The sequence below is a fragment of the Stegostoma tigrinum genome, unplaced genomic scaffold (genome assembly GCF_030684315.1).
Source record: "Stegostoma tigrinum isolate sSteTig4 unplaced genomic scaffold, sSteTig4.hap1 scaffold_453, whole genome shotgun sequence".
Taxonomy (NCBI): domain Eukaryota; kingdom Metazoa; phylum Chordata; class Chondrichthyes; order Orectolobiformes; family Stegostomatidae; genus Stegostoma; species Stegostoma tigrinum.
The window spans coordinates 27,432-55,000 of record NW_026728381.1 but is presented as its reverse complement, the minus strand read 5'-3'; the positions used below and the strand labels follow the sequence as shown (position 1 = coordinate 55,000).

Below are 27,569 nucleotides of genomic sequence, written 5' to 3'. Positions count from 1 at the left end.
CTCTGTCTCGCGCTCTCTCTGTCTCGCGCTCTCTCTGTCTCGCGCTCTCTCTGTCTCGCGCTCTCTCTGTCTCGCGCTCTCTCTGTCTCGCGCTCTCTCTGTCTCGCGCTCTCTCTGTCTCGCGCTCTCTCTGTCTCGCGCTCTCTCTGTCTCGCGCTCTCTCTGTCTCGCGCTCTCTCTGTCTCGCGCTCTCTCTGTCTCGCGCTCTCTCTGTCTCGCGCTCTCTCTGTCTCGCGCTCTCTCTGTCTCGCGCTCTCTCTGTCTCGCGCTCTCTCTGTCTCGCGCTCTCTCTGTCTCGCGCTCTCTCTGTCTCGCGCTCTCTCTGTCTCGCGCTCTCTCTGTCTCGCGCTCTCTCTGTCTCGCGCTCTCTCTGTCTCGCGCTCTCTCTGTCTCGCGCTCTCTCTGTCTCGCGCTCTCTCTGTCTCGCGCTCTCTCTGTCTCGCGCTCTCTCTGTCTCGCGCTCTCTCTGTCTCGCGCTCTCTCTGTCTCGCGCTCTCTCTGTCTCGCGCTCTCTCTGTCTCGCGCTCTCTCTCTCTCGCGCTCTCTCTCTCTCGCGCTCTCTCTCTCTCGCGCTCTCTCTCTCTCGCGCTCTCTCTCTCTCGCGCTCTCTCTCTCTCGCGCTCTCTCTCTCTCGCGCTCTCTCTGTCTCGCGCTCTCTCTCTCTCGCGCTCTCTCTCTCTCGCGCTCACTCTGTCTCGCGCTCTCTCTCTCTCGCGCTCACTCTCTCTCGCGCTCACTCTCTCTCGCGCTCACTCTCTCTCGCGCTCACTCTCTCTCGCGCTCTCTCTCTCTCGCGCTCTCTCTCTCTCGCGCTCTCTCTCTCTCGCGCTCTCTCTCTCTCGCGCTCTCTCTCTCTCGCGCTCTCTCTCTCTCGCGCTCTCTCTCTCTCGCGCTCTCTCTCTCTCGCGCTCTCTCTCTCTCGCGCTCTCTCTCTCTCTCGCGCTCTCTCTCTCTCGCGCTCTCTCTCTCTCGCGCTCTCTCTCTCTCGCGCTCTCTCTCTCTCGCGCTCTCTCTCTCTCGCGCTCTCTCTCTCTCGCGCTCTCTCTCTCTCGCGCTCTCTCTCTCTCGCGCTCTCTCTCGCGCTCTCTCTCTCTCGCGCTCTCTCTCTCGCGCTCTCTCTCTCTCGCGCTCTCGCGCTCTCTCTCTCTCTCTCTCGCGCTCTCTCTCTCTCGCGCTCTCTCTCTCTCCCCCACTCCCCCAACCTCTCTGGCTTTCTCTCTCTCTCTCTCCCTCTCTCTCTCTCTCTCTCTTTTTCTCACACACCAACTCATTGCTCAGTATTCCATGGTATCTGAATTGTTGGAAGAATTAACTTAGACTGAGCGTGGATTTTCTCCCAAATTAGTTATGACAAAGCAGAACCAATTCTGCCTGGAAGAAGAAAGGCAGGAGCCATAATAATTAGGGATTGTTTTGCTAGAGGAACCGTGCTGTGATATGCATCCAGATAGGATGCTTTCTGTGGTACATCAATGAAAGTTGCCCTTGTGGGCACACGCAATTGCCTTAGCCTCCAAGGAAGTAGAGACAACGGTGTGCTTTTTGGCTCATTGCGATGATGTGGATGGACCAGTGAACTAATCTCAGCCCATCCCCCGACACGATCCCATTATCATCCATATGCTTCTCCAAGGACTGTTGAAATGCCCCTAATGTGGCTGAGCTAACTGCATTGGCAGGCAGGGGGTTCCACATCCTTACACTCTCTGAGTAAAGAACCTGCCTCTGATATCTATCTCAAATCTATTATCCCTCACTGTTTAGCTGTGCCCCCTCATACAAGCTGACGTCATCATCCTCGGAAAAAGACCCACACTGTCCACCCTGTCTCATCCACTGATCATCTTGTATGTCTCTATTAAATCCCCTCTGAACCACCTTCTCTCCAATGAGTACAGACCCAAGTCCCTCAGCCTTTCTTCAGAAGACCTTCGCTCCGGACCAGGCAACATCTCCTCTGCACCTTTTCCAATGCTTCCACATCCTTCCTGTAATGGGGCGACCAGAACTGTACGCAATATTCCAAATGAGACCGCACCAGTTTTTTGGACAGTTGCTCTGCATCTCAATTCCACTGCCAATAAAACCTAAAACACCGTAAGCCGCCTTCACAGCACTATCAACCTGGATGGCAATTTTCAGGGATCGACACAGATGGACACCCTCTGCACAGCAACACTACCAAGAATCTTTCCATTGACCCAATATTCTGCCTTCCTATTATTCATCCCAAAGTGAATCACCTCACATTTATCCGCATTGAACTCCATCTGCCACCTTTCCGCCCAATTCTGCAGTTCATCCAAGTCTACCTGTCACGTGCAACATTCTTCCACATTGTCCACCACTCCACCGACCTGAGTGTCATCTGCAAACTTACTAACCGATCTACCAATGCCTCCGTCCAAGTCATTTATAAAAATGACAAACAGCAGTGGTCCCAAAACAGATCCTTGAGACAAACCAGTAGTAACCAGACTCCAGGCTGAATATTTTCTATCAACCACCACTGGTTGCCTCCTTCGCCAAAGCCAGTTTCTAATCCGACCTGCTAAATCTCCCTCAATCCCATGTCTCCATGTTTTCTCCAATAGCCTACCATGTGGAACCTTATCGAAGGCTTTACTGAAGTCCATGTCCACCACGTCAACTGCCCGACCCTCATCCACGTGCTTGGTCACCTTCCAAAATTACTCAATGAGGCTTGTGAGACACGACCTGCCCTTGACAAATCCGTGTTGACTATCTCCCATCAAATTGGTGCTTGCTCGATGATTATAAATCCGATCTCTTACAATCCTTTCCAAAACTTTTCCTGCAACAGACGGAAGGCTCACTGGGTTTATAATTACCTGGGTCATCTCTACTGCCCTCTTTGAACAAGGGCACAACATTTGCAACCCTCCAGCCTTCTGGTACTAAACCTGTAGACACTGAGGATTCGAAGATCAAGGCCAAAGGCTCCGCCGCCTCCTCCGTAGCCTCCCAGAGAATCTGCAAGTTTCGAAGGATGATGCGTTGTATCCGGAGGTTGGTGGGGTGGTACGTTAGGACGAGGGAGACTTTGTTTTGGTTGTTGTTGCGGGGTGGGGTGAGAGGGATTTGTTGCAGGAAATGCTGGAGACACGGTCGAGGGCGTTATCAACCACAGAGCGGGGCAAGTTGTGGTCCTTGAAAAATGAGGACATCTGAGATATACGGGAATAGAATACCTCATCCTGGGAGTGCAGATGCAGAGGCAAAGGAATGGGGAATAGGAGATGAATTGTTGCAGGAATATGGTGGGAGGAGGTGTAATCTTGGTAGCTGTGGGAATTGGTGGAGTTGAAATGGATATTTGTTTCTCAGTGGTTGGACATAGTGGTCCAGGTAGGAGAGAGAGGTATCAGATATTGTCCAGGTTAACTTCAAGTTCGGGAGGAAGGTGTTGGTGAAGTGGATGAACTGTTAGAGCCCCTTGTGGGAACACGAGGCGGTGCCGATACAGTCATCAATGTAACGGAGGAAGAGGTGGGGTTGAGGGCCAGTGTGGGTACGGAAGAGGGAGCGTTCCATGTAACCTACAAAGAGGCAGGCAGAGCTTGGGCCCATTTGGCTACCCTGGCCACCCTCTTTGTCTGCAGGAAGTGGGAGGAATTGAAAGAGAAACTGTTGAGGGTTGTTCAAGGACCGGAACTTGCCCCTCCTCAGTGGTCAAAAACACCCTCGACCGTGTCACCCGCGTTTCCCACAACTCATCCCTCACACCCGCACCCCATAATAACTACCAAAACAGTGTCCTCGTCGCCCTCACGTACCACCCCACCAACATCCGGATTCAATGCGTCGTCCTCCGACCCTTCTGCCATCCGCAATCCGACCCCACCACCAAAGACATTTTTCCCACCACCCTTATCCGCTCCACACTCCCCTCTAGCACTCCCTGCACCCAGCACTTTTCTCTGCATATCCATAAATGTTGTCATCACAACGTTGAAAATTCACTGGTCCCGATACCTCCCCCCCATCCCAGGCCCCAGGAAGAATTTCCTCATCAAACAGATGTTTACCTGCACATCTGCTAATGTGGTAGACTGTATCCACTGTTGCCATTGTGGCCCCCTCTACATCGGGGAAACCAAACAGAGGTTTGGGGACCGCTTCACCTGTGCTCAGTTTGCACTAAAGAACTGCACCTCCCAGTCGCGAACTGTTTCGACTCTCCCGACCAATCCTCAGGTAACATGTCCATCCTGGGCCTCCTGCAGTGCCACAACGATGCCACCTGAAGGTTGCAGGAGCAGCACCTCATATTGCGCTTGGGAACCCTGCACTCCATGGTATCAATGTGGACTTGACAAGCTTCAAAATCACCCCTCCCCCTCCCGCATCCCAAAACCAGCCCACCTATCCCATCCTGCCACCTCAAACCCCACCCCCATTTCCTGCCTCCTAACCTCTTCCCGCCCCGGAGACCTGTTCGTCCTCCCCGGACTGACCTCTCCCCTCCCTTCCTCCCCACCTACACTCACCTCTGCTGGCTCCATCCCCACCTCTTTAACTTGTCTGTCTCCTCTCCACCTATCTTCTCCTCTGTCCATCTTTGATCCGCCTCCCCCTCTCTCACTATTTATTTCAGAACTCTCTCCCCCTCCCCCTTTTCTGATGAAAGGTCTCGGCCCAACATGTCAGCTTTTGTGCTCCTCAGATGCTGCTTGGCCTGCTGTGTTCATCCAGCTGCACACTTTGTTATCTCTACATCTCTTAACAACCTCATTAAGTGAGTTCGAGAGAGAACGATGCAGGGTAGACTTTGGGTTTATCATTCTAACTTGCCAGTCCTGAAAGATGAAAGTTGGTTTGTGTTGGATGTTTGTCTCATAGCTATGAAAGATATCCTGAAAGGATTTTTCAAATCTTTTGTTGAGAATTGTACCCATTTAGTCACTCATCCTTTTCCTTTTTTAAAGCTTCCTTGGTCGTGACAAATTTCAAATATCTGCGGAATTTTATTTGGCTTTGTATTGGTTCTCTGTGATTCTCTGTTCATGGCTCCACGACCTCCTTGGCTAATTACAGAATTTATCATTGATGTGCTTCAGTCTTAGATATCCCAATTTCAGGAGAAAGTCCAGAGAGACCTTTTAAAGGAAAGGGGTTTAGAAAGAAAATCTATCGATCAAAATCATGAACAGTTGATAAATTATTTGCACTTCATATTTCCAGAACCTACCCCGGAAGAGAGAGCCCAGAGAATTGCCAAAGCTGTCCGCAAACAGTCAACAGAAGTGAAGGAAAATTGGGAGCAATTGAAAACCCGTGCGAGCAACTGGCAGAAACAGGTGGAAAAGGCGTTGGAGAAACTTCAAGAACTGCAGAAAGCGCTGGATGATCTTGAGGCTCATGTGATAACAGCTGAGGGTGTCCACACTGATTGGCAACCTGTGGGTGACCTGCTTATTGACTCATTGCAGGATCACATTGATAAAACCACAGTAAGTGCAATTACATTACACTTCACTTATGAACAGATGTAACCACAATGTTGTATCGAGACGATCAGTAATATGAGTACTTCAGTAATATTGATTGAATGGTTGTTAACTTAATTTGCAAATTAAAACTTAGTTGAGCATGCCTTCTGATGATATCACAACATGAATATCAGTATAATTGAGGATTCTATTAGTCAGTGACATCAGCTAAATTATCTGCTTGTTGCCATGTTATCAGGGTTAAAGGTAAAGTCTGAGCACGCCATTTGGCGACTCCTTAGAGAGAGACAACTGGTTATGATTTAACCTGAAGATCACCATGCCTCAGTCAAGTAGAGCGGTTGAGGCGAAGACCCTTTGTGGTAAGCTCACTGGTATGGCAATTGAGCCCTCTCTGCAGGGCATCACTCTGCATCACAAACCAACTGAATTTGAATAGAGTTTAGGATTGGAGAGCAATCCATGCAATTATTTTTTTTAATGAATGTTTCTCACTGGGACTCTCTCACTGGCAAACATTTTAAAAGCCAGCTCAGCCATACAGGCGAGATCAGTTCCTGATCTCAGCTGAATTTTTTGACCTGGGGTGGGTCAGCGTTAGGAGTTCAGTGATTGGAATGAATTCTCATTAAGTTAGCGAGAGGGATACTACACGTGAATAGATCGATGTTTTGAGAAGAGGATGAGATATGAGCCAAAGTTTAATTGATGTGGAAGACCAGCCACAATCATCATCGACGGTGGAGCAGGCTTGAGCGGCCATGCAACATTGTGCTGCCGCTATTTGACTTGTTCTGTGGAAAGGAAGGAAAATGGTCCAAGTGTCAAAAATGATGAAGACCATATCATTCTACAACCTCAAAATTTGATTGTGTTCAGCATATTATCACTCCTGGTACCCCTAAATCCTGGTCTATCATCTCAGCAGCTCGACTCTGCCCATAAGCTGGTTACTTGTGACATTTTTGAGGGATCTTCCCAAGTCTGAAAATCATTTTTGTTTTTGTAGAATCAGAGTTGGCCCGTGTGGAAGGAGGTCATTTGGCATATCATAGCTCTTTGAAGTAACTCCCCAATTCGTCCCCCTCTGCTTGGCAATGACTTGAACCACTTATAAAATCTCTTTAATGGAGGGAAACTTTGAAGGCGTCTGAAAGGAGTATTCACGATCCCAGAATACAACTGAGCCTTATTAAGTTGTTAGTTCTGACGATCAAGAGCTTGATGAAAGAGGATTGTTTTAAAAAGTGCCTTAGAAGAGGAAACGTCCAGAGGCTAAGAGGTGTAGGAAGTTAGCGAGTTTTGAGAAGATTTGTTGCTCGGGTTGAGGGTCGGGATGTGAGTTTGCTCGCTGAAGGTGTAGGAAGTCTCTTCTTGGGTTTGAAGCCGACACAATTAAATGTTTGGCAACTAGTAGTGGGCCCTTTAAAATCAAGAGTGGGCAAGAGGACATAATTAGACGAGTGCAGATATCCTGAAGTATAGTTGGACTGGTGGAGATTACGAAAATAGCGATAGGCGTAGCCAAGGAACGATTTGGAAACAAAAATGAGAATTTAATAAAATTACTGTTAATAGTATCAGTCAGGTAGAAAGTACAGAGAAGAGGATTTGGTTCAAGGTGAGACTCGGGCAGTGGAGTTTTAGACGACGTCAAGTTTTCAATGGGCAAATGTGGGACTCCAACAGGGAATGCATTGGAATTGTCAGGTCCAGAAGTGAAGTAGTTCCAGATGAAGGTTTCACTGCTAATGAGCCAAGACAAGAGACAGGTAGGCAGGATTGAAAAGATGTAAAGAGACAGCTTCAGGGATTGCATGAATGTGTGGTCGGACGTTCATCATGGGATAAACAAGATGCCAAGGTTGTGCTGAGACAAGCGTAATATTACATTGTTGCCAAGGCGGAGTAATGCAATCAGTAGGTAGTGAATAGAGATTGGTGTGGGGACCACAAAGTGGTCTTCCCAGTTTTAAATTGTTATCTCTACATAGTTGCGCAACTTTATGTTCTGTTCAAAAGGCATTACTGACAAGGAAACAGAAGTTAGCCATTTGTTTACTTGTCAATATATCTTGATTTTTCCACCATCTTCTCCAATTATTAACACAACATGTGCACTGTACGAACTGAACCGTTCAAACCTTAAAAGGAAATGTTAAAATTGTGGAATATAAAGTTAAATTTATTTTATTGAAAATTTAAATAAATTACATGAAGGTTTGACCAAGACTGCAAGGAATTAGATGGAACACCAGATGAATAAAACAAGCAGTGGTAAGGTGGTATTAGCTGGATGTTCCTGAAGAAAGAGAACACAGCCAACCTTTCTTCCATAAGGGGGATTAATTGTGTGGTGTCAGACACAGTCGATTCAATCATTCCTTCTGTCTTTACTGTCTGACTATACTATGGTTGTAATATTTCCTTTTTTAAATGCTCAAGGTTAGACATACTTCACTTGACATTCTCATTTTATAAATTTTAAGAAGTTGACTTATTGTCAAGTCACGGTAGGATTGAAAACACATTCTACAAGTGTTTGAAGTCAGAAGTCACATGACACCAGCTTATAGTCCAACAGGTTCATTTGAAATCTCAAAGGCTTTTGGAGTGCAGCCTCTTCATCAGGTGCAGTTCGTGAGGTGACCACAGAGAGACACAGCTTATCAGCAGAGAGATCAAAAGATCATAGAATTGGTGTGAGTGGAGTGTCAGATAATAACTCTGTACAGGTGACCAAGAGTGTTAGAGGCAAGTAAAGCGTTTATAAAGCCAATGTCAGTGCTGTGTTGTCATGATAATCAGGCAGCGCAACAGGAATGTACAAAAGGTGGCATCTCAGGTCAGACTCTGACTTGTAGTTTAGAGGCTTGTGTTCAGAATCTGTCTGAGAGTTTTAACCTTTATTTCAAAAGCAAGAATTTATAAGATACCACACTGACTGTAACTACAAGTTGTGTGTTTCTTCAACAAAATATCTGCAAACAAACAAACATCCTGGATGAAGACTTATTATCTGACACTCCACTCACACCAGTTGTATGATGTTTTGATCTGTCTGCTTATCAATTGTGTGTCTGTGTGTTTACCTCCCTGACCGCACCTGATGAAGGGACTGCACTCCCAAAGCTTGTGTGATTTCAAATAAACCTGTCAGATTACAACCTGATGTCATGTGAGCTCTGACTTTGTCTATCCTAGTCCAACACCAGCACCTCCACATTATAACTGTTTGGAACCAAGTCAGTGCAACAGGTACATATCGAACATTTGACTTCGGAAGAATGCCTAGTACTGAAAAATTCATTAATAACAAAGGATTTCTTCATTGTGCCATCTATCGTAACATGCTGCGTCTCACAGTCGTAATGAAAGGATGGCCACTTCAATTTAGCAGGGCCAAGAACAGTTATGGACATTTTTAGCATGGGAGGAGGCCATTCAACCTATTTTATCTGTCCCAGCTCTCTCCCAGCACAAGAAAATTAATCCTTCTCTCGAACTCATTCCACATATTTCACAGAATTGAAATATATAGGTACATACTTAGGAGTTTTTAACATCAAGTGAGCAGTTCTCGCACTTCACCTTGTCACTAAAAATGGAAAACGTGACTTACAAAGAGTGAGTCTTTATTTTGTTCTGTTTGGATGATGAAGCAGATGCAAGTCAAAGTGCTGGAACTGGCCTCTTGAACTTACCAACTGTTCAACGTGTATAAAATGAATTCTGTGCGCATCTACTGAAAGCAGTTTTATGGAAGGAAAAGGTACCAAGGAAGATTTGGTGTATTGTGCTTGATGCTATTATACGCCAACCTGTGAAAACAGAACTCTACGACTGTGAGTGTTGAGTTCTGAGAGGGGGCTATCTTGTTTGAATTTACATTGCTAAGCCTAGGCCTATTTTCCCAACAGCAAAATTGGTAATCCAGCAAGAAATGGATATTTCTCACATTTGTTGGCTGTTGAAAGTTTCCTTATATACAGGTGCTTAACCTGCTTTTCCAGTTGGAACATTTGTTGTGCCAATGAAAATTTTTTGAATGGTTTCACCTCCAGTTTTCCTGTTTATACACATTTGGTATTTTTTCAGGGTCAGGACTATCTGCAAAATCTGAGATTGGGTTTTGAAAGACAGCAGCCTTTGTTTTGGAGAGATAATGGGAACTGCAGATGCTGGAGAATGCGAGATAACACCGTGTGGAACTGGATGAAGACAGCAGGCCAAGCAGCATCTTAGGAGCACAAAAGCTGACGTTTCGGGCCGAGAACCTTCTTCAGAAAATGGGGAGGGGGTGCAGGTTCTGGAATAAATAGGGAGAGAGGGGGAGGCGGATGGAAGATGGATGGAGGAGAAGATAGGTGGAGAGGAGAGGATGGGTAGGGAGGCAGGGAGGGGATAGGTCAGTCTGGGGAGGCCGGACAGGTCAAGGGAGCGGGATGAGGGGAAATAGGGGTGCGGCATGAGGTGGGAGGGGGGATGGGTGAGAGGAAGAACAGGTTAGGGAGGCAGGGACGAGCTGGGCTGGTTTTGGGATGCAGTGGGAGGACAGGAGATTTGGAAGCTTGTGAAATCCACACTGATACCATTGGGCTGCAGGGTTCCCAAGCAGAATATGAGTTGCTGTTCCTGCAACCTTGGGGTGGCGTCATTATGGCACTGCAGGAGGCCCAGGTTGGACGTGTCCTCTCAGGAATGGGAGGGGGAGTTGAAATGGTTCGTGACTGGGAGGTGCAGTTGTTTATTGCAAACTGAGTGTCGGTGTTCTGAAAAGCGGTCCCCAAGCCTCTGCATCGTTTTCCCAATGTAGAGAAAGCCACAACGGGGACAGCGGATGTTTTGGATATTTCTTAAGCATTGATTTTCATTCAGAGTTGGTTCGATTTTGCTGAAGCAATAGACATAACTCACTATGACGTAGACAATGTCAGAGTTAATGTTTCGCGTCCTGTGACCCTTACTCAGATCTCACTCTTCACTGATGCTGCCAGACCTGCTGAGCTTTTCGAGCAACTTCTGCTTTTGTTGCTGATTTACAGTGCCCACAGTTCTTTTGTTTTTTACGACACAGACAAAACTCTATCTCTGCAGGTAGCATGATGCTGTATTCTTCAACTTCCCTGCCTTTTTGTAATAGAATATTGTCTGTTTAGGACAGAAGTGGCTTTTTTTGTTTGTTTTAACTTCTGCACATGCTTTCTATGCAGGCTAAAAGTCTACACCTTTTCAGTTCACTGCAGTGCTGCATAATGAAGACTTGGAACATATTTTTTATAAAGTAGAAAATCAGTGTGGTTTGTTTTCCAAAATGTGATGTGTAAGTGCAACACTTAACAGTGTGTTCATCAAACTATTGTTTCCTTTGATCTTTGTGTTGCAGAAATTTCTGGAATCATTTCATATATATTTTTCTTGATATATTTTAGCAGCTTTCCCGGAGCAAGTCTGTTTTCCTTCGGATGAGACGACTTTCAGACATACTCCCTTTATTATGAGATTTAATTGGGGTAAAATGAGGAGGGTTTTTATTCACTGAGACACACATGACTTTCTGTTTAAAGCATTGGAAAAAGCATTCTGTTAGGACTGTCATGCTATCTGGTGTTTGTACCAGGCTTCCCAATTAACTGCAAGTGATTAAGGATGCTCATGGATGCCACATGTTATTACAAGAGGAAATGAACATCCAAGTAAGGATTTTATACCACATTTATACATAGCATGGACTATGCAGCATGGATGCAGTGACTGAGTGAAATGGGAAGCAGTGACTGAGTGAAATGGGAAGCAGTGACTGAGTGAAATGGGAAGCAGTGACTGAGTGAAATGGGAAGCAGTGACTGAGTGAAATGGGAAGCAGTGACTGAGTGAAATGGGAAGCAGTGACTGAGTGAAATGGGAAGCAGTGACGGAGGGAAATGGGGATGCAGTGAATGAGGGAATAGGGATGCAGTGACTGAGACAAATGGGATGCACTGACAGAGGGAAATGAGATACAGTGCCTCAGTGAAATGCTCACAGCGAATTCCCCCTCCAGTTCTGACCTCGTCACAGTGACTTGCCCCCTCCGTCCTGACCCGCTCACAGCGAATTCCCCCCTCCATCCTGACCCGCTCACAGTGACTAGCCCCTGCAGTCCTGACTTGCTCACAGCGACTTCTCTCTGCAGTCCTGACCCGCTCATTGCGACTTGCCCCTCCGTGCTGACCCGCTCACAGTGGCTTGCCCCCTCACTCCTGACCCGCTCACAGCGACTTGCCCCCTCACTCCTGACCTGCTGTCCATTGAGGAAACGAAGCAGAGGGTTGGGGACCGCTTTGCAGAACACCTCCACTCGGTTCGCAACAAACACCTACAGCCTCACAGCACTGGGGGCATAGGTTCAATTCCAGCCTCAGGCAACTGTCTTGTGTGGAATTTGCACCTTGTCCCTGTGTCTGTGTGGGTTTCCTCCAGGTGCTCCGGTCTCCTCCCACCGTCCAAAGATGTGCACTGTAGGTGGATTGGCCATGCTAAATTGCCCATAGTGTTCAGGGGCGTGGGTCTGAGTGGGATGCTCCAAGGTTTGGTGTGCACTTGTTGGGCCAAAGGGCCTGTTTCCACACTGTAGGGAATCTAAACAATCCTGTTCCCACATCTCCATGTTTTCACCCTGCTGATCACTGCACACAGAGATGTTTGACAACAAAAGGATAACAAGACTATTCAAACCCAGTGCTGGAGATGTATTTTAAATGAGTATTTTAAATACACTGAGGCCAGTGTCGATCTCCAATTCAACTTTTATTTACAAATGAACTGTCTTCAACTTTAGTACTGCCTCATGCACAGATAGTTACCAGGGTGTCAGCATCTCTGACCCTCACACTTCTTATCTGTCAGCCAGGGCTCCCTGATTTGGGCTGTTAATATGGACCAATCAGGCAACTCATATTCTTTGAGGTCAAACTGGCCGACCTGGTCACAAACCAGCGCAGTGTGTTCATCGAAAATCAAACATGTACTGGAAAGGTAACATTACATACCCCTGTAAAGGAAGGCATGAGGCCAAACTGGGGAGGGAAAGGGAACTGCTGATTGGGGGTGGCCCAGAGAGTGGAAGAAAATCGAATGGGAAGAAGACCGTTTGAGACTGAGGGAGAGAGATGTAATTGCCTGAATCAGGAATTCCATTTGCGAAATGGATTTTTGTGTGTACGCCATGTTCAGTTTCCCCGATCTTCATCTGTACTCCTCTAAATCATTAGTATCTGAAATTTCTGTATCATTTCCAAAGGTTCTGTCTCTAATGTTATGCTGTTGGAATTGGTTGAACTGCAGAGATATCATTTATTTGCACAAATGCGTTCAGTGAAATGAGCTGCATGCTATATATGTATTATTCTTCCTGATTCTATTATACGCATACAAATTAAAGTTGGTTCCACTTTTGAACAACAAACTGCTTTTAGATGTACGATGTATCTCATTTGCCTGCCACTTATTCTTGTTGATGAGTTGTGTTTCTGTTTTGTGAAGAAATATGAATGAGCTGGAGCACTCATGGCAATGCCCAATGTGGTGATCTTCCAACATTGCAGCTGGAAGGTGGGGCGGGGAGGGGGATGGGTTTCACAAGAACTATTGCAGAGGGAAATGGAGAGACAGGTGATGTATGTGGCAGCACCGACACAGTGAGGAGAATGAAATGCAGGGGGAAGGGGAATCTGGCTGTATTCTCAAAGGCTGAATGGAAGAGGACAGAAAGGATTCACTCAGGAAGAGAAGATCAGACTGGACTGATTGTGAAACAGGTAATAATCATTGGCAAGTTACTGATAGGAGGGTGAATCAATCGGGCTCACTTTAAGACTGTTTGCAGTTACCATATAGTTTGTGGGAGATGTGTAGATCAGGCCAGGCTCATAGAGAAACGCTTCCCAGAGTAATTAACATGGAGACCCCCCTGGGAAAGAGTGAGGGGTTGGCCGTCCTGCTTCCACTGCTGCTGGTGATGTCCAGGCCAGTCATTCTGGCCAGAGACTTCAGCTGCATCATCGGCACGAATGAACAATATGGAGGGTATGACAGTGAACTGGACTCGACGTCCAGATTTCTGATGGAAACGGTTAAAGTTGCGAAGCTGCAGAACATCTTCAGCACCCCTGCAGACTGAGCATAGAGTAGAAACGCCTCGTCATAGACAGACGGGTCTATACACCCATTGGATAGATTTCCTGTTTGCGCCCACACGTCCTCGATCATATCCATTGAAGTCAAGCCGTTGTTCTTCTCTGACTACTGCCTCCTGCTGGCTGACTGTCACCTACAGGATGGCCAGCGGGCTGGCAAGGGGACTTGGAAGCTGAATGTGAAACTGTTGACCCCAGATAAATCAGGAAGAAGCTCAAAAGAGAGCACACAGGTTGGAGAACGATGACGCCACTTTTTGCACTCGGTGGGAGCCAGTCAAAGGGAATACCAAGAAGCTCTTTGTCCTGAAAAGTGTTCAGAAGGTGAGAGAGAGTTGGGCAAAACTGTTCAAACTCCAGAAACCCATGCAAAACCTACTCTTACAACAGACAATTGGGTCACTGTCACGGAGGAGCCCCAGGAGGTGTCGAGGCAGCAAGCCTCACTTTCTGCCTTGGAGGCCTCCAAGATAATCTTGCGGTTCAGGGTCTGCACTGTGGACCAAGAGAGAATAACAGTCAGAGACAGACAGCACTGAAACAGACAGTTTGGTCCAACTTGTTCATGCTGACTTGATATCCTAAATAAATGTAGTCCCATTTGCCAGCATGTGGCCCATATCCCTCCAAACTCTTGCTATTCATTTTCCCATTCAGATGGCTTTTCAATGTTGAAATTGTACCAGCTTCCAGGCCCCTCTCTTGCAGCTCATTTCATACATACACCACCCTCTGCATGAAAATAATGTACCTTAAATCCCGTTTAGATCTTGCCCCTCTCACTTTAAACCTATGGCCTCTCCCACCCCAGGGCAAAGGCAATGTCTATAAATCCTATCCATGCCTCTCACGCTGTTCCTAATCTCTATCAGGTCATCCCTCAGCCTTTGATGCTCCAGGGAAAATAGCCCCAGTCTGTTCACCCTCATCCTTTAGCTTTAACCCTCCAACCTAGTCACCATCATTGTGAATCTTTTCTGAAACCTTTCCGGTTTCACAACATCTTTCCGACAGCACGGAGACTGGAATTAGATACAGTATTCCAATGGAGGCCTAATCAGTGTCCTTGAAAGCTGCATGTGACCTGATGAGATGTGTTCACGTTCCTTCTTGAAGATGCCAAAGGAGAGCTCTGTGCTCCGCAGCCTCAAGGATGAACATAGCTCGATAAGTTTGTCTCAATCTGACATCCTGAAGCTCAGCAAATCCTTTTAAGCCAGTCCCTATGACACTATGCCCACAGACAGTGCTGTGACTCCCAGTCATTCCTGTCCTCGATCCTGGGGGTCTTCGACAACACCACGCAGGAGAGCCTGGACCGACCATTATCTCTGGATGAGCTGGTGAAGGCCTTGGAGTCCTAAGAAAAGAATAAAAACTCTGGGAGGTGATGCCTTGCCAGCCGAGTTGTATTCAGCTCTTTGGGAGTTGAGTGGCCAGGGCCTGCTGGAGCTTGGTGTTGTCAGGATGTCAGATTGAGACAAACGTATCGAGCTCTGTTCATCCTTCAGGCTGCTGGAGCTGTACGACAGTATGCTTCTGTCAGGTGCTATGCGCAAATCCATGAGGAATGGTATCATCACCCTGACCTGCAAGTGGAAGGGAGTGAGGGAGGAAGTGAGAAAGCAGCGACCAATATAATTGGCGTATGTAGCCTACAAAATTCTGTCTCAGTCATTTGCAACTGGGTCAGGTCTGCTCTGCGATTGGTGATTGACCCTGACCAAACCTGTGCTGCAGCGGACAGGACGATCTCTGAGAGCCTCGTGCTCCGAGGGATACGATCACCGGCAGGCAGAACAGAGGGGTGGATACCTGCCTCATCAGCCTGGACCAAGAGAAGGCGTTTGGCAGGATATTGCATACCAACATGGGCTTTGGGGAGAGAATCTGCAATTGGGCCCGACAGATCGACACCGACATCATTAGCGCAGTCTCAATCTGCGTATGGGAATCACAGAGCTTACCCATCAGATCCAGGGTCCGGCAGGGCTGCCCACTCTATCGAGCCCTTTGCTGAGTCCATCAGGAAGGATGTGAGCCTGAGAAGTGTGATTATTCCAGGTAGAGCGGGCCTGCAGGTCAAAGCGTCCCTGTACGATAACGATGTCACCAATCTCTGCTCAGCCCCAGTGTCAGTGCGCAGGTTCATGAGCATCTGTGACCCTTTCAAACTGGCCTCGGGAGCCACGGTAAATCGAGACAAGAGTGAGGCCATGTTCTTTGGGATCTGGCCTGAATGATCCTTCATTCCCTTCACCGTCAGGGCAGATTACCCAAAAGTGCTGGGCACACAGTTCAGAGAGACTGGGGCGTGCAGAAAGCCTTGGGAGGTGCACATTGTGGGTAAAATCCTGGTCATCAGGTGTGAGGCACTCTCTCCGTTGTTGTGCATGGCACAGTTCTGGCCCATCACCCACACTGCACTGTTTCCCTCATCCGAGCCATCTTCCATTCCTACTGGAAGCCTAAGATAGACCGTGTCTGCAACAACTCCATGTACTAAGCTCTGACTAAGTGGGGGAAGAACGGACCCAATGTCACCCTCATCCTGATGTCCACCTTGTTGTGCATTAAGCTGTGTGTAGACTCTCAGTACGTAAAGACCAAGTGTCACTATGTCCTGAGGTCCGACCTGATCCCAGTGTTGCGAACGAAGGGACTGGCCTCTCTGCCACGGAAAGCTCCAAGTAGTTGGACCGTTCTATAACATATGTCCTTTGTTGTGAAATTTGCAAAGAAACAAACCTCTGACCGCCAGTCCATCAGGTCGTGGTCAGCACGCAGCGTGCTCGAGACCCTGTGGGAAAAGGAGAGGCTGGATCCTGTCGTGTGGTTCCCAGAGCAGACTGACAAAGTCATTTGGTGCAATGTGTCATCATCAGAACTTTCCAACAAACAACAAAACGTAGATTGGCGGGTGGTGAGAATCCTGTCAGATTGTTTATGTGCACCTTGTTGGCCTGTGCCACAGTACACTGCCCTGGAAGTGGCTGTGGGTGAAACCCGAAACATCAGCTTTCCTGCTGCCCTGATGCTGCCTGTCGTGCTGTGTTCATCAGCCCACACCTCGTTATCGCAGACTCCAGCATTAGCAGTTCCTACTCTCTCTCGGCTGAGTGTGAGACCTTTTACAGTTACCGTATAGCTGCAGGGAGTGTGTGGATGAGGCCAGGCTCAATGTTTACCTTCAGCATATAGTTATTGGGAGGTGCACGGATGAGGACAGACTTGCTGTGAGACTGTTCACAGTCACCGTACAGTAAGTCGGAAGCATGGAGATGAGGCCAGGCCCACTGTGATACTGTTTACAATCACTGTTTAGTTTCTGGGAGGAGTGTAAATAAGGCCATGCTCGGTGTGAGACTGTTTTGTGTCCCTGTATAATTACTGGAGGTGTGTCAATGAGGTGAGGGCAATTGTCAGACCGTTTACAGTCAAGTAGGACTTCCTGTGAGTTGTGCGAATGAGGCCAGGGCCACTGTGAGACCATTTACAGTCACCGCATCATGACGCGGAAGCGTGTAGATGCTGCCAGGCTCCCTGTCAGTAAACCAGGTGGTGTGTCCACGAGGCATAACTGGGATGCACTAAAAGCTTGGGGCATAACTGGGACGATGGGGCTGCTGCTGCCGAGGCACAGTCGGGAAGGACCACTGTCTGAGGTTTTCCTGCTGAAGGTAAATGAGGGTCCATTCAGTTATCGGACCCTCCCCGTGTCTCACATGTCTGTAAATATTTTTGTTGTCTGTCTAAGAGAGGTCTTTGGTTCATTGGGTGGAGCCAAAGTCCAATGCTTTATTTGTTTATTTGATATGCAGCTGGACAGAACGCAACTGCAGTTGTGACATTGCACATATACAAAAGAGATTTCTTGTGAAAAAGGTCTATTTTTCAAATCAGAAATGTGACTGGGAGGAGTGTGGATGAGCCCAGGCTCACTGTGGGTCTGGTTACGGTCACCACATTGTCACTAAGATGTGTGTATATGAGGCATGGCTGGCTGTGAGACTGTGAAAAATCACTGTAATTAATAAGAGTTTGTTTCTTCAATTATTTGTTGGATGTGTGTGTCACTGACTGGTCCAGCATTTATTTTCCATCCCGAATTGCCCTGGAGATGTTGGTGGTGAGCTGCCTTCTCGAACCGCTGCAGTTCGCCTGCTGTGTGTTGCCCCCACAGTGCCATGAGGGAGGGAATTCCCATCTTTTGAACAGTCGCAGTGAAGGATTCCGGATATATTTCTAAATCAGAATCACGAGTGGCTTGGAGTGGGATTGAAGGAGGTGTTCCTTGATGCCCTTGTCCTTCGAGATGGAAGCTGTCATGGGTTTGGAAGGTACCGCATGAGGAGCTTTGGCGAATTTCTGCCGTGCATCTTGTAGATCGTACACAGTGCTGCTGAGGCCACTCATCATTGGTGGTGGAGGGAGTGGATGATTGTCGATATCGTGTCAATGAACCGGGCTGCTTTGTCCTGGATGGAGTCAAGCTTCTTGCATGTTGTTCCAGATGCAGCCATCCTGGTAAATGGGGAGCGTTCCATTCCAGTCCTGACTTATGCCTTGTCGACAGTGGACACGTTCTGCGGAATCAGGAGGTGGGTTAGTCGCCGCAGCATTCCTCACCTCTGACCTGCTCTTGTATTCACTGTGTTTATGTGGTGAGTCTGGTTCAGTTTTTGTTCAAAGCTCACCCCCATGACGGTGACAGTGTGGGACGCAGTGAATGGAACAAAATTGTTTGTCAAGGGGTGGTTGTCTCTTGTTGGTGACGGTTATTGCCTGGTATTTCTGTGGTGTGAATGTAACTTCCATTTGTCTGACCAAGCCTGGGTATTGCCCAGATCTAGTTGCATTTGGACTGCTTCAGGATCTGAGGAATCATGAATGATGCTGAACATTGTGCAATCATCAGGAACATCCCAACTTCTGGCCTTATGATGAACGCAAGTTCATTGATGAAGCAGCTGAAGATGGTTATATCTCGGACACTGCCACGAGAAACTCCTGCAGGGATCCCCTGGAGCTAAGATATCTGACCTCCAATAAGATCATTCATTTTTCTGCGTGCCAGGTATGACTCCAGCAAGTGGAGAATTTGTCCCCTTATACCCATTGAGTCCAGTTTTGCTCGGGCTTCTTGATGCCACACTTGGTCAAATGTAGTCTTGTTGTAAAGGGCTGGAGCTCTCACTTCCCCTCTGGAATGCAGCTGTATTGTCCATGTTTGAACCAAGGCTGTAATGAGGTCAGGAGCTGAGCTGCCCTGACGTAACCCAAACTGGCCGTCGCTGAGCAGGTGCTGCCTGATAACAATGTTACTGACACCTTCTATCACTTTCCTGATGATTGAGTACAGCCTGATGGGGCAGTATATGGACAAGTTGGATTTGTCCTATGTTTGCAATACAGCACATACTTGGGCAATTTTCCACATTGTCGGGTAGATACCAGTGTTGAAACTGCACTGCAACAGCTTGGCACGGGGAGCGGCACGTTCTGGAGCACAAGTCTTCAGTATTATTGCCAGAATATTGTCAGGGCCTGTGACCTTTGCAGTATCCAGTGTCTCCAAGTGTTTCCTGACATCACGTGGGGTGAATTGAATTTACTGAAGACCGGTATCTGTGATGCTGGCGGCGCCCGAGATGAATCATCCACTTGGCCCTTCTGGCTGAAGATTGCTATGAATACTTCAGCCTTATCTTTTGCACTGATGTGCTGGGCTCTTCCATCATTGAGGATGGGGATATGTGTAGAGTCTTCACGTCCAATCAGTTGTTTAATTGTGCACCACAGTAAATGACAAGATGTGGCAGGACTGCAGAGCTCAGATTTGCTCCATTGATGGTGGGGTCACTTTGCTGTGTCTATCACTTGCTGGCTATGCTGTTTGGCGGCTTCACCAGGTTTCTTTATTTATTCATTCATTCACAGGACAAGGGCATCATAGAATAGAATCAGAGAATCCCTACAGTGTTTTGGTATTTCCAGGGGGTCCCGGGAGGGGTGGTGTGTCGGTATTTCCTGGAGGTCTCAGGGAGTATGTCAAGATTTACAGTGGGTCGCAGGGAGTTTGTCTGTACAGGGATCTGGGGCTGTGTGTCCGTATTTCGAGGAGCTCCTGGGGAATGTATCAGTGTTTAGAGGGGACCCTGGGAAATGTGTCATTATATACAGGGAGTCCCAGGGAGTTTCTCAGTACTAAAAGCGGGGACAGGGAATGTGTCAATATTTGCAGCTGGTCCCGGGGAATATATCAGTATTTACAAAGGGTCCTGGGGAGTGTGGCAGTATTTTCAGGGGTTCTCTGGGACTTTGCCAGTATTTAAAGGGTGTCTAGGGAATATGTCAGTATTTAGAGGGCTTCCCGAGGAGTGTGACAGAATTTACAGGGGTCCCGGTGATTGCATCAGTATTTGCAGGGTGTCCCAGGGAGAGTATCGGTATCCGGGGGTGGAGTGTGTCAGTGTTTACGGGAGTTCCGGGCTGTGTATCGGTATTTACAGGGGGAATGGGGAATGTGTAATTATTTCCAGGGGGTCCTGGGAGTTTATCAGTGTTTACGGGGGTTCCGTGGAATGTGTTAGTGTTTCGGTGAAGTCCCAGGGAATGTGTTCGTGTTTAGAGGGGTCCCTGGGAAATGTGTCCGTATTTACATGCAGCCCCAGGGAGTTTCTCAGTATTTTCGGCGGATTCCAGGGAATGTGACAGTAGTTACAGTGTGTCGTGAGGTGTGTGTCGGTATTTACGGGATATCCCAGTATTTGTGGTTAGTTGTGTAGAGTGTGTCTATACGTACAAGGGTCCGGGGATGTGTGTCAGTATACAGAGGAGGCCGAGGGAATTTTTCAGTGTACAAAGCGGGCCCTGGGAAATGTGTCAGCGTTTACAGAGGGTCCCTGGGAGTGTGGTGGCATTTTCAGGGATTCTCAGGTACTATGTCAGTATTTACAGGGAGTCCTGCGGAGCGTGTCAGAATTTATAGGGGCTCGGTGCATACTGACACACTCCCCTGGAATCCCTGTAAACACTGGCACACTCCCTGGGACCACCTTGAAATACTGTAGCTCTCCCTAACACCCGCTGAAAAAACAAAGTCCACGGGCCCCCCTGTAACTACTGACGCTCTCCCCAAGTCTCCCTGTCAATCCTGACACAATCCCTGAGACGCCCTGTAAATACTGACCCTCCATGGGACCGCCTGCAACTACTGACACACTCCCGGGAGCACCTGTAAATAATTACAAATTCCCCGGAACACCCTGTAAATACTGACACTCTCACCAAGAGCCCCTGTCAATACTGACACAGTCCCTGAACCCCTGTAGATCGCGGGAATTTTTCAGTATTTAAAGGGGGCCGCGGGAAATGCGTCAGTCTTTGCAGAGGGTCCCAGGGACTGTCAGTATTTTCAGGATTTGCTGGGACTGTGTCAATATTTCCAGGGGGTCCCACGGAGTGTGTCAGTTTTACAGGTGATTTCAGGGGCTTTGTCTGTATTTCCAGGGGGTCACACAGATGTGTCAATATTCACAGTGTGTCCCCGGGGACTCTGTTGGTCTTGACAGGGGATTACCAGGTCGTGTGTCAATATTTACAGGGTGTCACAGGTTGTGTGTGTGTGTGTCAATATTTACAGGGTGTCCCTGTGTGTGTGTGTTTGTGGGTATTTACAAAGATTCCCTGGGGAGTGTGTCAGTGTTCATTGTGGGTCCAGGACAGACTGTCAGGATTTATAGGACGTCCAGGGAGACTGTCAGTCTTTACAGGGGGTCGTCAGGAGTTTGTCAGAGGGTGAACGCTGAGGCAGTGCCTCATTATGCAGGTGTCAGAATTCAGATAGTGTCCCTCGATGAGAGGGTCAGTACTGAGGTATTGCAGCTCTGTGAGCAGGTCAGTTCTTAACCAGTGTCTCGTTGTCAAGTGGTCAGTGCTGAGGCAGTGACTCCATGCTGGATGGTCAGTGTTGAGGAAGTGCCTCATTGTTAGAGGAACATTACGGAGGGTAAGTCTCAAGGTAATGGTGACAGAACTGAGACAGAGCCACATGATCAGAGATTCAGGGCTAAGAGATTGACTCAATCACAGCATTGTCTTGAGGCAGTCCCTCTTTGTGAGAGGTTTCGTTCTGATGGAGCGCATTTGTCAGAGGCGATCCATACTGATCCAGTGCCTCATTGTAGTGGGGTCAGACTGAGAGGCTGCTAAACAATTATCAAGTCAGTTGTGACATATTACAGTTCTATCCTGCGGTCAATCCTGACAGAGTGCCTCATTGCCAGAGTATCAGTACTGAGGTATTGAAGCGCTGTCTGAGCATCAGGGGTGAGGGAGTGCCTCATTGTCTCAGGGTCAGAAATGTGGGAGTGCGTAATTGTCAAAGGGTCAATGCTGAGGGAGTGCTGCCATTTAAGGGGGACAGAATTAAGGAAGTTGCTCACATTTCAAGGGCCAGTACTGAAATAGTTTTGCACTGGGACGAGTGTGGAGGGAGGGCCTCAGAAGCAGTGGGTCAGTATGACGGTTTCCCTTATTGTCAGGGGGGCAGTTCTGAGGCACTGACTCGTTGTCAGAGGGTCAGTACGGAGGTATTGAATCACTGTCAGCGTATCAGAACTGTGGGGCTGTTTTATTGTCACAGCGTCAAAACTGACGCAGTGCCTCATGAAAAATGGGTTAGAATTGCGAGAGACCCACACATTACACAATCAGTAATGATGTATTGCAGCATTGTGAGATGGTCAGAATGAGAGAGGGCCTGATTGTCACAGGGTCCGCACTGAGCGATTTCATCATTTTCAGGCACTGCGTAGAGGCAGAGCCTCATTGTGATCGGGTCAGAATTGAGGGAGTGCCACTTGATTACAGGGGCAATACTAAGGTATTGCAGTTCTGTCAGGTGGTCAAATCTGATGGAGCTCCTCATTGTCAGGAGATCAGCACTGAGGTATTGAAACACTGTCAGAGCATAAGGGCTGAGGTGTTCCAGGTCTATGAGAGGTCAGTACTACGGGAGTGCCTCATTATCAGAGGTCCAGTACCGAGGGAGTGCACAATCGTCAGACTGTCAGTGCTGAGGGAATGCCTGATTGTTCAAAGGGTCAGTACACAAGGAATGTCTCAATGTAATGTATGATTAAAGATGCAGTGCTGAAGGAGTGCCTCATTCTCAGTGTCAGTTCTGAGGCAGGGTCACATCGCTGGAGGGTTGTTCTGACTTAGTGCATTAGTAACAGAGGGTCAATACTGAGGCAGTATCTCATTTTAGGGGCTTAGAATTCATGGGTGCTACATAATTAGGAGGTTAGCCCCGAGGTATTGCAGCTCAGGTGCGGTCATAAGTGAGGGGGGAGTGCAACATTGTCAGGGGTCAATTCTGAGGTGTCAGAAAAAGTCCTGCCAGAAACATCAGCAGGACTTGACAAAATCTGTTCAAGTGAAGCAATGCCTGGCCCGTTAAATAAGAGCAGGTTTGTTGGAGCCTATGTAAACGATAGACCTCAGTGTAATGGAGGAAGCATTGAGGGAGTCCTGTACTGATAATACAAGATAATAATTCATACATAATTGCAGCGTTGTCAGAGGATCAGAACAGCCAGAGTGCATTATTATGAGAGACTGAACACAGAGGAGGAGCTTCATTGGAACGGGTTCAGAATTAATGGTGAGCAACACATTCAGAAGGTCAGTACGGAAGTATTGCATTTCTATTGGAGGCTCAATACTGAGGAATTACCTCTGTCAGAAGTTAGTACTTTGTCAGTCGTGAGGAATTGTGGCATTGTCACTGTGTTGGTCTGAGAAAGTGCCTCTTTATCAGAGGGTCAGAATTGATGGGAGTGCTACATGATGAGATGCTCAGGACTAACAGATTGCAGGACTGTCGGCGGGTCAGATCTGTGGGAATGATCATTGTGAGATGGTCGCTGATGTCCAACCCTAAAACATAGAGCGCCCTGTAAATAACTCCTTAAAAAAAAGGCCCCTTTAACTAAACCCGAAAACAGAGCCCCCGTATCGAAGTCCGAACACACAGAACCCACGAAATTACCCCTAAAACACGAAGCTCACAGTGAATTAACCCCAAACACAGATGGCCCTGTAAATGAACACTCAAGAATAGAGCCTCCTGAAACAAACAGCACCCGTGAAATAAAGCCCAAAACACAGGAACCCCAGTGTATAAACCCTGACATTCAGAGCCCCCTGGAGATAAACACTAAAAAAAAGGAAAAACTAAAAGGAACTGTGGATACAGTAAAATCAGGAACAAAAACAAAATTGCTGGAAAAGCTCAGCCCTCACGCTAGCCCAATCCGACACTCACCATAGCCTCAGGCCCAAACTAAACCAAGCTTCAGCCGCACTTCTTGCCCTCACACACGGAGCCGCCTGCACAGAGGCCCTCAAACACCTGTCTATCATCCGTAAAAAGCGGGCTTCACTGTAAATAACCCCTAAAACACAGAGTCCTGTTTAAACAAACTTCTACAATATCAACTTCACCCCCTGTAATTATACGCTCAAATACAGAGACCCCTTTAAACGAACACGAACACATATCCCCCAGGAAGTAAAAGGTGAAATACCGGGCTCCTTCTAAACAAAGCCGAAGGCACAGAGCACCTGTCAATACACCCCAACATCGAGCCGGCCTGTATATTATCCATAAAACAGGGCCCCTTACAAATAAACCCTAAAAGACAGAGCTGGCTGTAAGTAAAGAGCCCCTTGTAAATAAATACCAAAACACACAGTAAAAACCGGAAGAACTGCGGATGCTGCAAATCAGGGAAAATATCCAAAGTTGCTGGAAAAGCTCAGCAAGTCTGACAGCATCTGTGAGGGAAAAGAAAGAGTTAACGTTTTGGGTCAGGTGATCCTTCCTCTGAACCTCTGGCTGGCGCGTCTTCAGTCAGGCAGGGTCAATTGCTTTAAAATATCCTTTTTCTGTGAGGCTCTATAACATTATAATAGAAAAACATCAGAACTAAGCAGGAGTAGGCCATCCGGCCCCTCGAGACTGCCCCGCTGTTCAATAAGATCCTGGCTGATCTTTTTGAGACTCAGCTCCGCTCACCCACTCGCTCACCATAAACCTAAATTCCTTTCATGTTCAAAACGTGATCTGGTCTTGCCTTAAACACATTCAGCGAGGTAGTTTCAACTGCTTCACTGGGCAGGGTATTCCACAGATTCACAACCCTTTGGGTGAAGAAGTTCCTCCTGTCCTCAGTCTGACATCTGCTTCCTTTTATTTTGAGCTATACCCGCCTCCTCCTCGTTTCACCTGCCAGTGGAAACAACCTCCCTGTCTCCACCTTATCTATTCCCTTCATAATCTTGTGTGTTGCTATAAGCTCTCCCCTCAGTCTTCTGAATTCCAATGAGTATCATCCCAGCCAACTCAGTCTCTCCTCATATTCCAACCCTCTCAAGTCTAGAATCAACCAAGTCAGTCTCCTCTGTGCCCCCTCCAGTGAGAGTATATCCCTTCTCAAGTCAGGAGACCAAAACTGCACACAGTAGTCCAGGTGAGGCTTCATCAGGACCCTATACAGCTGCAGCATAGCCTCCCTGTTTTTAAACTCCATCCTTTTCGCAATGACAGACAAAATTCTATTTGCCTTTATAGTTACCTGCTGCAATATTACTTTGAGCGATTCCTGCACAACGACACCCAAGTCACTTTGCACAGTAACATGCTGCAATTTTTTTACCATTTGAACCATAGCTTACTTTGTTGTTATTCCGATCAAAATGGATGACCTCACATTTATTGACATTGAACTCCATCTGCCAGACCATTGCCCACTCACTGAGACTGTATAACCATCTGCAGGCCTTCAGTTCTTCTGCACACTTTGCTCTACCGCTCATCTTAGTGTCATCTGCCAATGTTGACACACCACACTTCATCCCCGACTATAAATCATCTGTATCAATTGTAAACAATTGCAGTCCCAACACTGATCCCTGAGACACACTACGAGCCACTGACCGCCAACCAGATAAACACCCATTTAAACACCCATTTACCCCTACTCTTTGTTTTCTGCTAGTCAATCAATCCTCTGTCCATGCCAATACATTACCTGTAATGTCATGCAACTTTATCTCATGTCGCAGCCTTGGCATCTAGTCAAATGCCTTCTTGAAATCCAGATACATGATATCCACAGGTTCCCCATTGTCCACCATGCAAGTATGTCCTCAAAGAATTCTACCAAATTAATTAAACATGACCTCCCCTTCATGAACCCATGCTGGCTGTTCCCAATGAGACAATTTATATCCAGTTGTCTTGCTATTATTTTCCTTAATGATGGATTCACGCATTCTCCCAACAACCGAAATTAAGCCAACTGGCCGATAGTTATGTGCTTTTTGGAAAACAGCCAATGTGACACCACTGTTTAAAAAGGAAGTTTACAATCTGCGGGAACCAGCCCAGATTCCAGTGAATTTTGGTAAATAATTACTGGTGCAAGCCTCTTTACTTTCCTGTTGTACTAAAGGTCCTCTTTACCAATGTACCCACAAGCACTACATATTAGCGCTCTCATTCATTCATAACTTTACTGACCTCTTACTGGCATAGCTTGTTTAATATTACCGCATTTCATTCAAAAAATTGCCAGCTAGTCATACCTTTCACTATGAAAGGGAGACTGAATTAAAATGCTCCTTCCACCCCATTTACAGCCCTTTCACAGTTTTAATCCTCACGGCTTTATTTTGCTGACAGCTGCAAAACGTGTGTCTACATCAGTGTCTATCCCTGAGTACATGTTAATTTTCTAACCTATTCAGAACAATACCATCGTGTCATCGTTTGAAGAAGCATAATATTAATCAGCCCTCAGCAACCGTCTCCCAGGACTTGAATAGCTTGCAGGATATCAAACAAGTTTTCTGCATTAGCAGAGATAGTAGGAACAGCAGATGCTGGAGAATCTGAGATAACAAGGTGTAGAGGTGGATGAACACAGCAGATCAAGCATCAGAGGAGCAGGAAGATTGATGTTTCAGGCCTAGATGCTTCTTCAGAAATTGGGAAGGGGAAGGAGGTTCTGAGATAACGAGAGAGAGAGGGGGAGACGGATAGAAGATACACAGAGGAGAAGGTAGGTGGAGAGGAGACAGACAGGTCAAAGAGGTGGGGATGGAGCCAGTAAAGGTGAGTGTAGATGGGGATGTAGGAAGGAGCTGGGTCAGTCCAGGGAGGATGGACAGGTCAAGGGAGCGGAATGTGGTTAGTAGGTAGGAGACGGAGGTTGGGGCTTGAGGTAGGAGGAAGGACAAGGGTAGGGAGGCAAGGGCGAGCTGGGCTGGTTTTGGGATGCGGTGGGGGAGGAGAGATTTTGAAGCTTATGAAGCCCACATTGACACCATTGGGCCACAGGTTTCCCAAGCGGAATATGAGATGCTGTTCCTGCAACCTTCGGGTGACATCATTGTGGCACTGCAGGAGGCTCAAGATGGACATGTCGTCTGAGGAATGGGAGGGGGTGTTGAAACAGTTCGCGACTGGGAGGCGCAGTTGTTCAGTGCGAACTAAGTGTAGGTATTCTGCAAAGCGGTCCCCAAGCCTCCACTTGGTTTCTCCAATGTAGAGGATGCCACAATGCGAGCAGTGGATGCAGTATACCACATTGGCAGATGTGCAAGTGAACATCTGCTTGAGGTGGAAAGTGTTCTTAGGGCCTGGGATGGGGAGTGAGGGGAGTGGTGTAGGGGCAGGTGTAACACTTCTTGCAGTTGCAGGGAAAAATGTGCCAGGTGTATTGGGGCTGGAGGGGAGTGCGGAGCAGACAAGGCAGTCACAGAGACAGTGGTCCCTACAGAAAGCAGATAAGGGTGGGGAGGGAGATATGTCTTTGGTGGAGTCGGATTGCAGATGATGGTTGGA

General features: G+C 47.5%; 1 protein-coding gene across 1 annotated transcript in view; it reads left to right on the top strand.

Annotated features, from left to right (window-relative positions):
- The window catches only part of LOC132208533 (uncharacterized), a 26,563-nt gene extending 18,526 nt beyond the window's left edge, over nucleotides 1-8,037 (top strand). The window contains exons 3-4 of the mRNA XM_059644039.1: nucleotides 5,206-5,474; nucleotides 5,713-8,037. Of these exons, the coding sequence (XP_059500022.1) occupies nucleotides 5,206-5,474; nucleotides 5,713-5,718 (275 nt within the window). The 3' untranslated portion in view covers nucleotides 5,719-8,037. The remainder of the gene's footprint in view (nucleotides 1-5,205; nucleotides 5,475-5,712) is intronic.
- The last annotated feature ends 19,532 nt before the right edge of the window (nucleotides 8,038-27,569 follow it).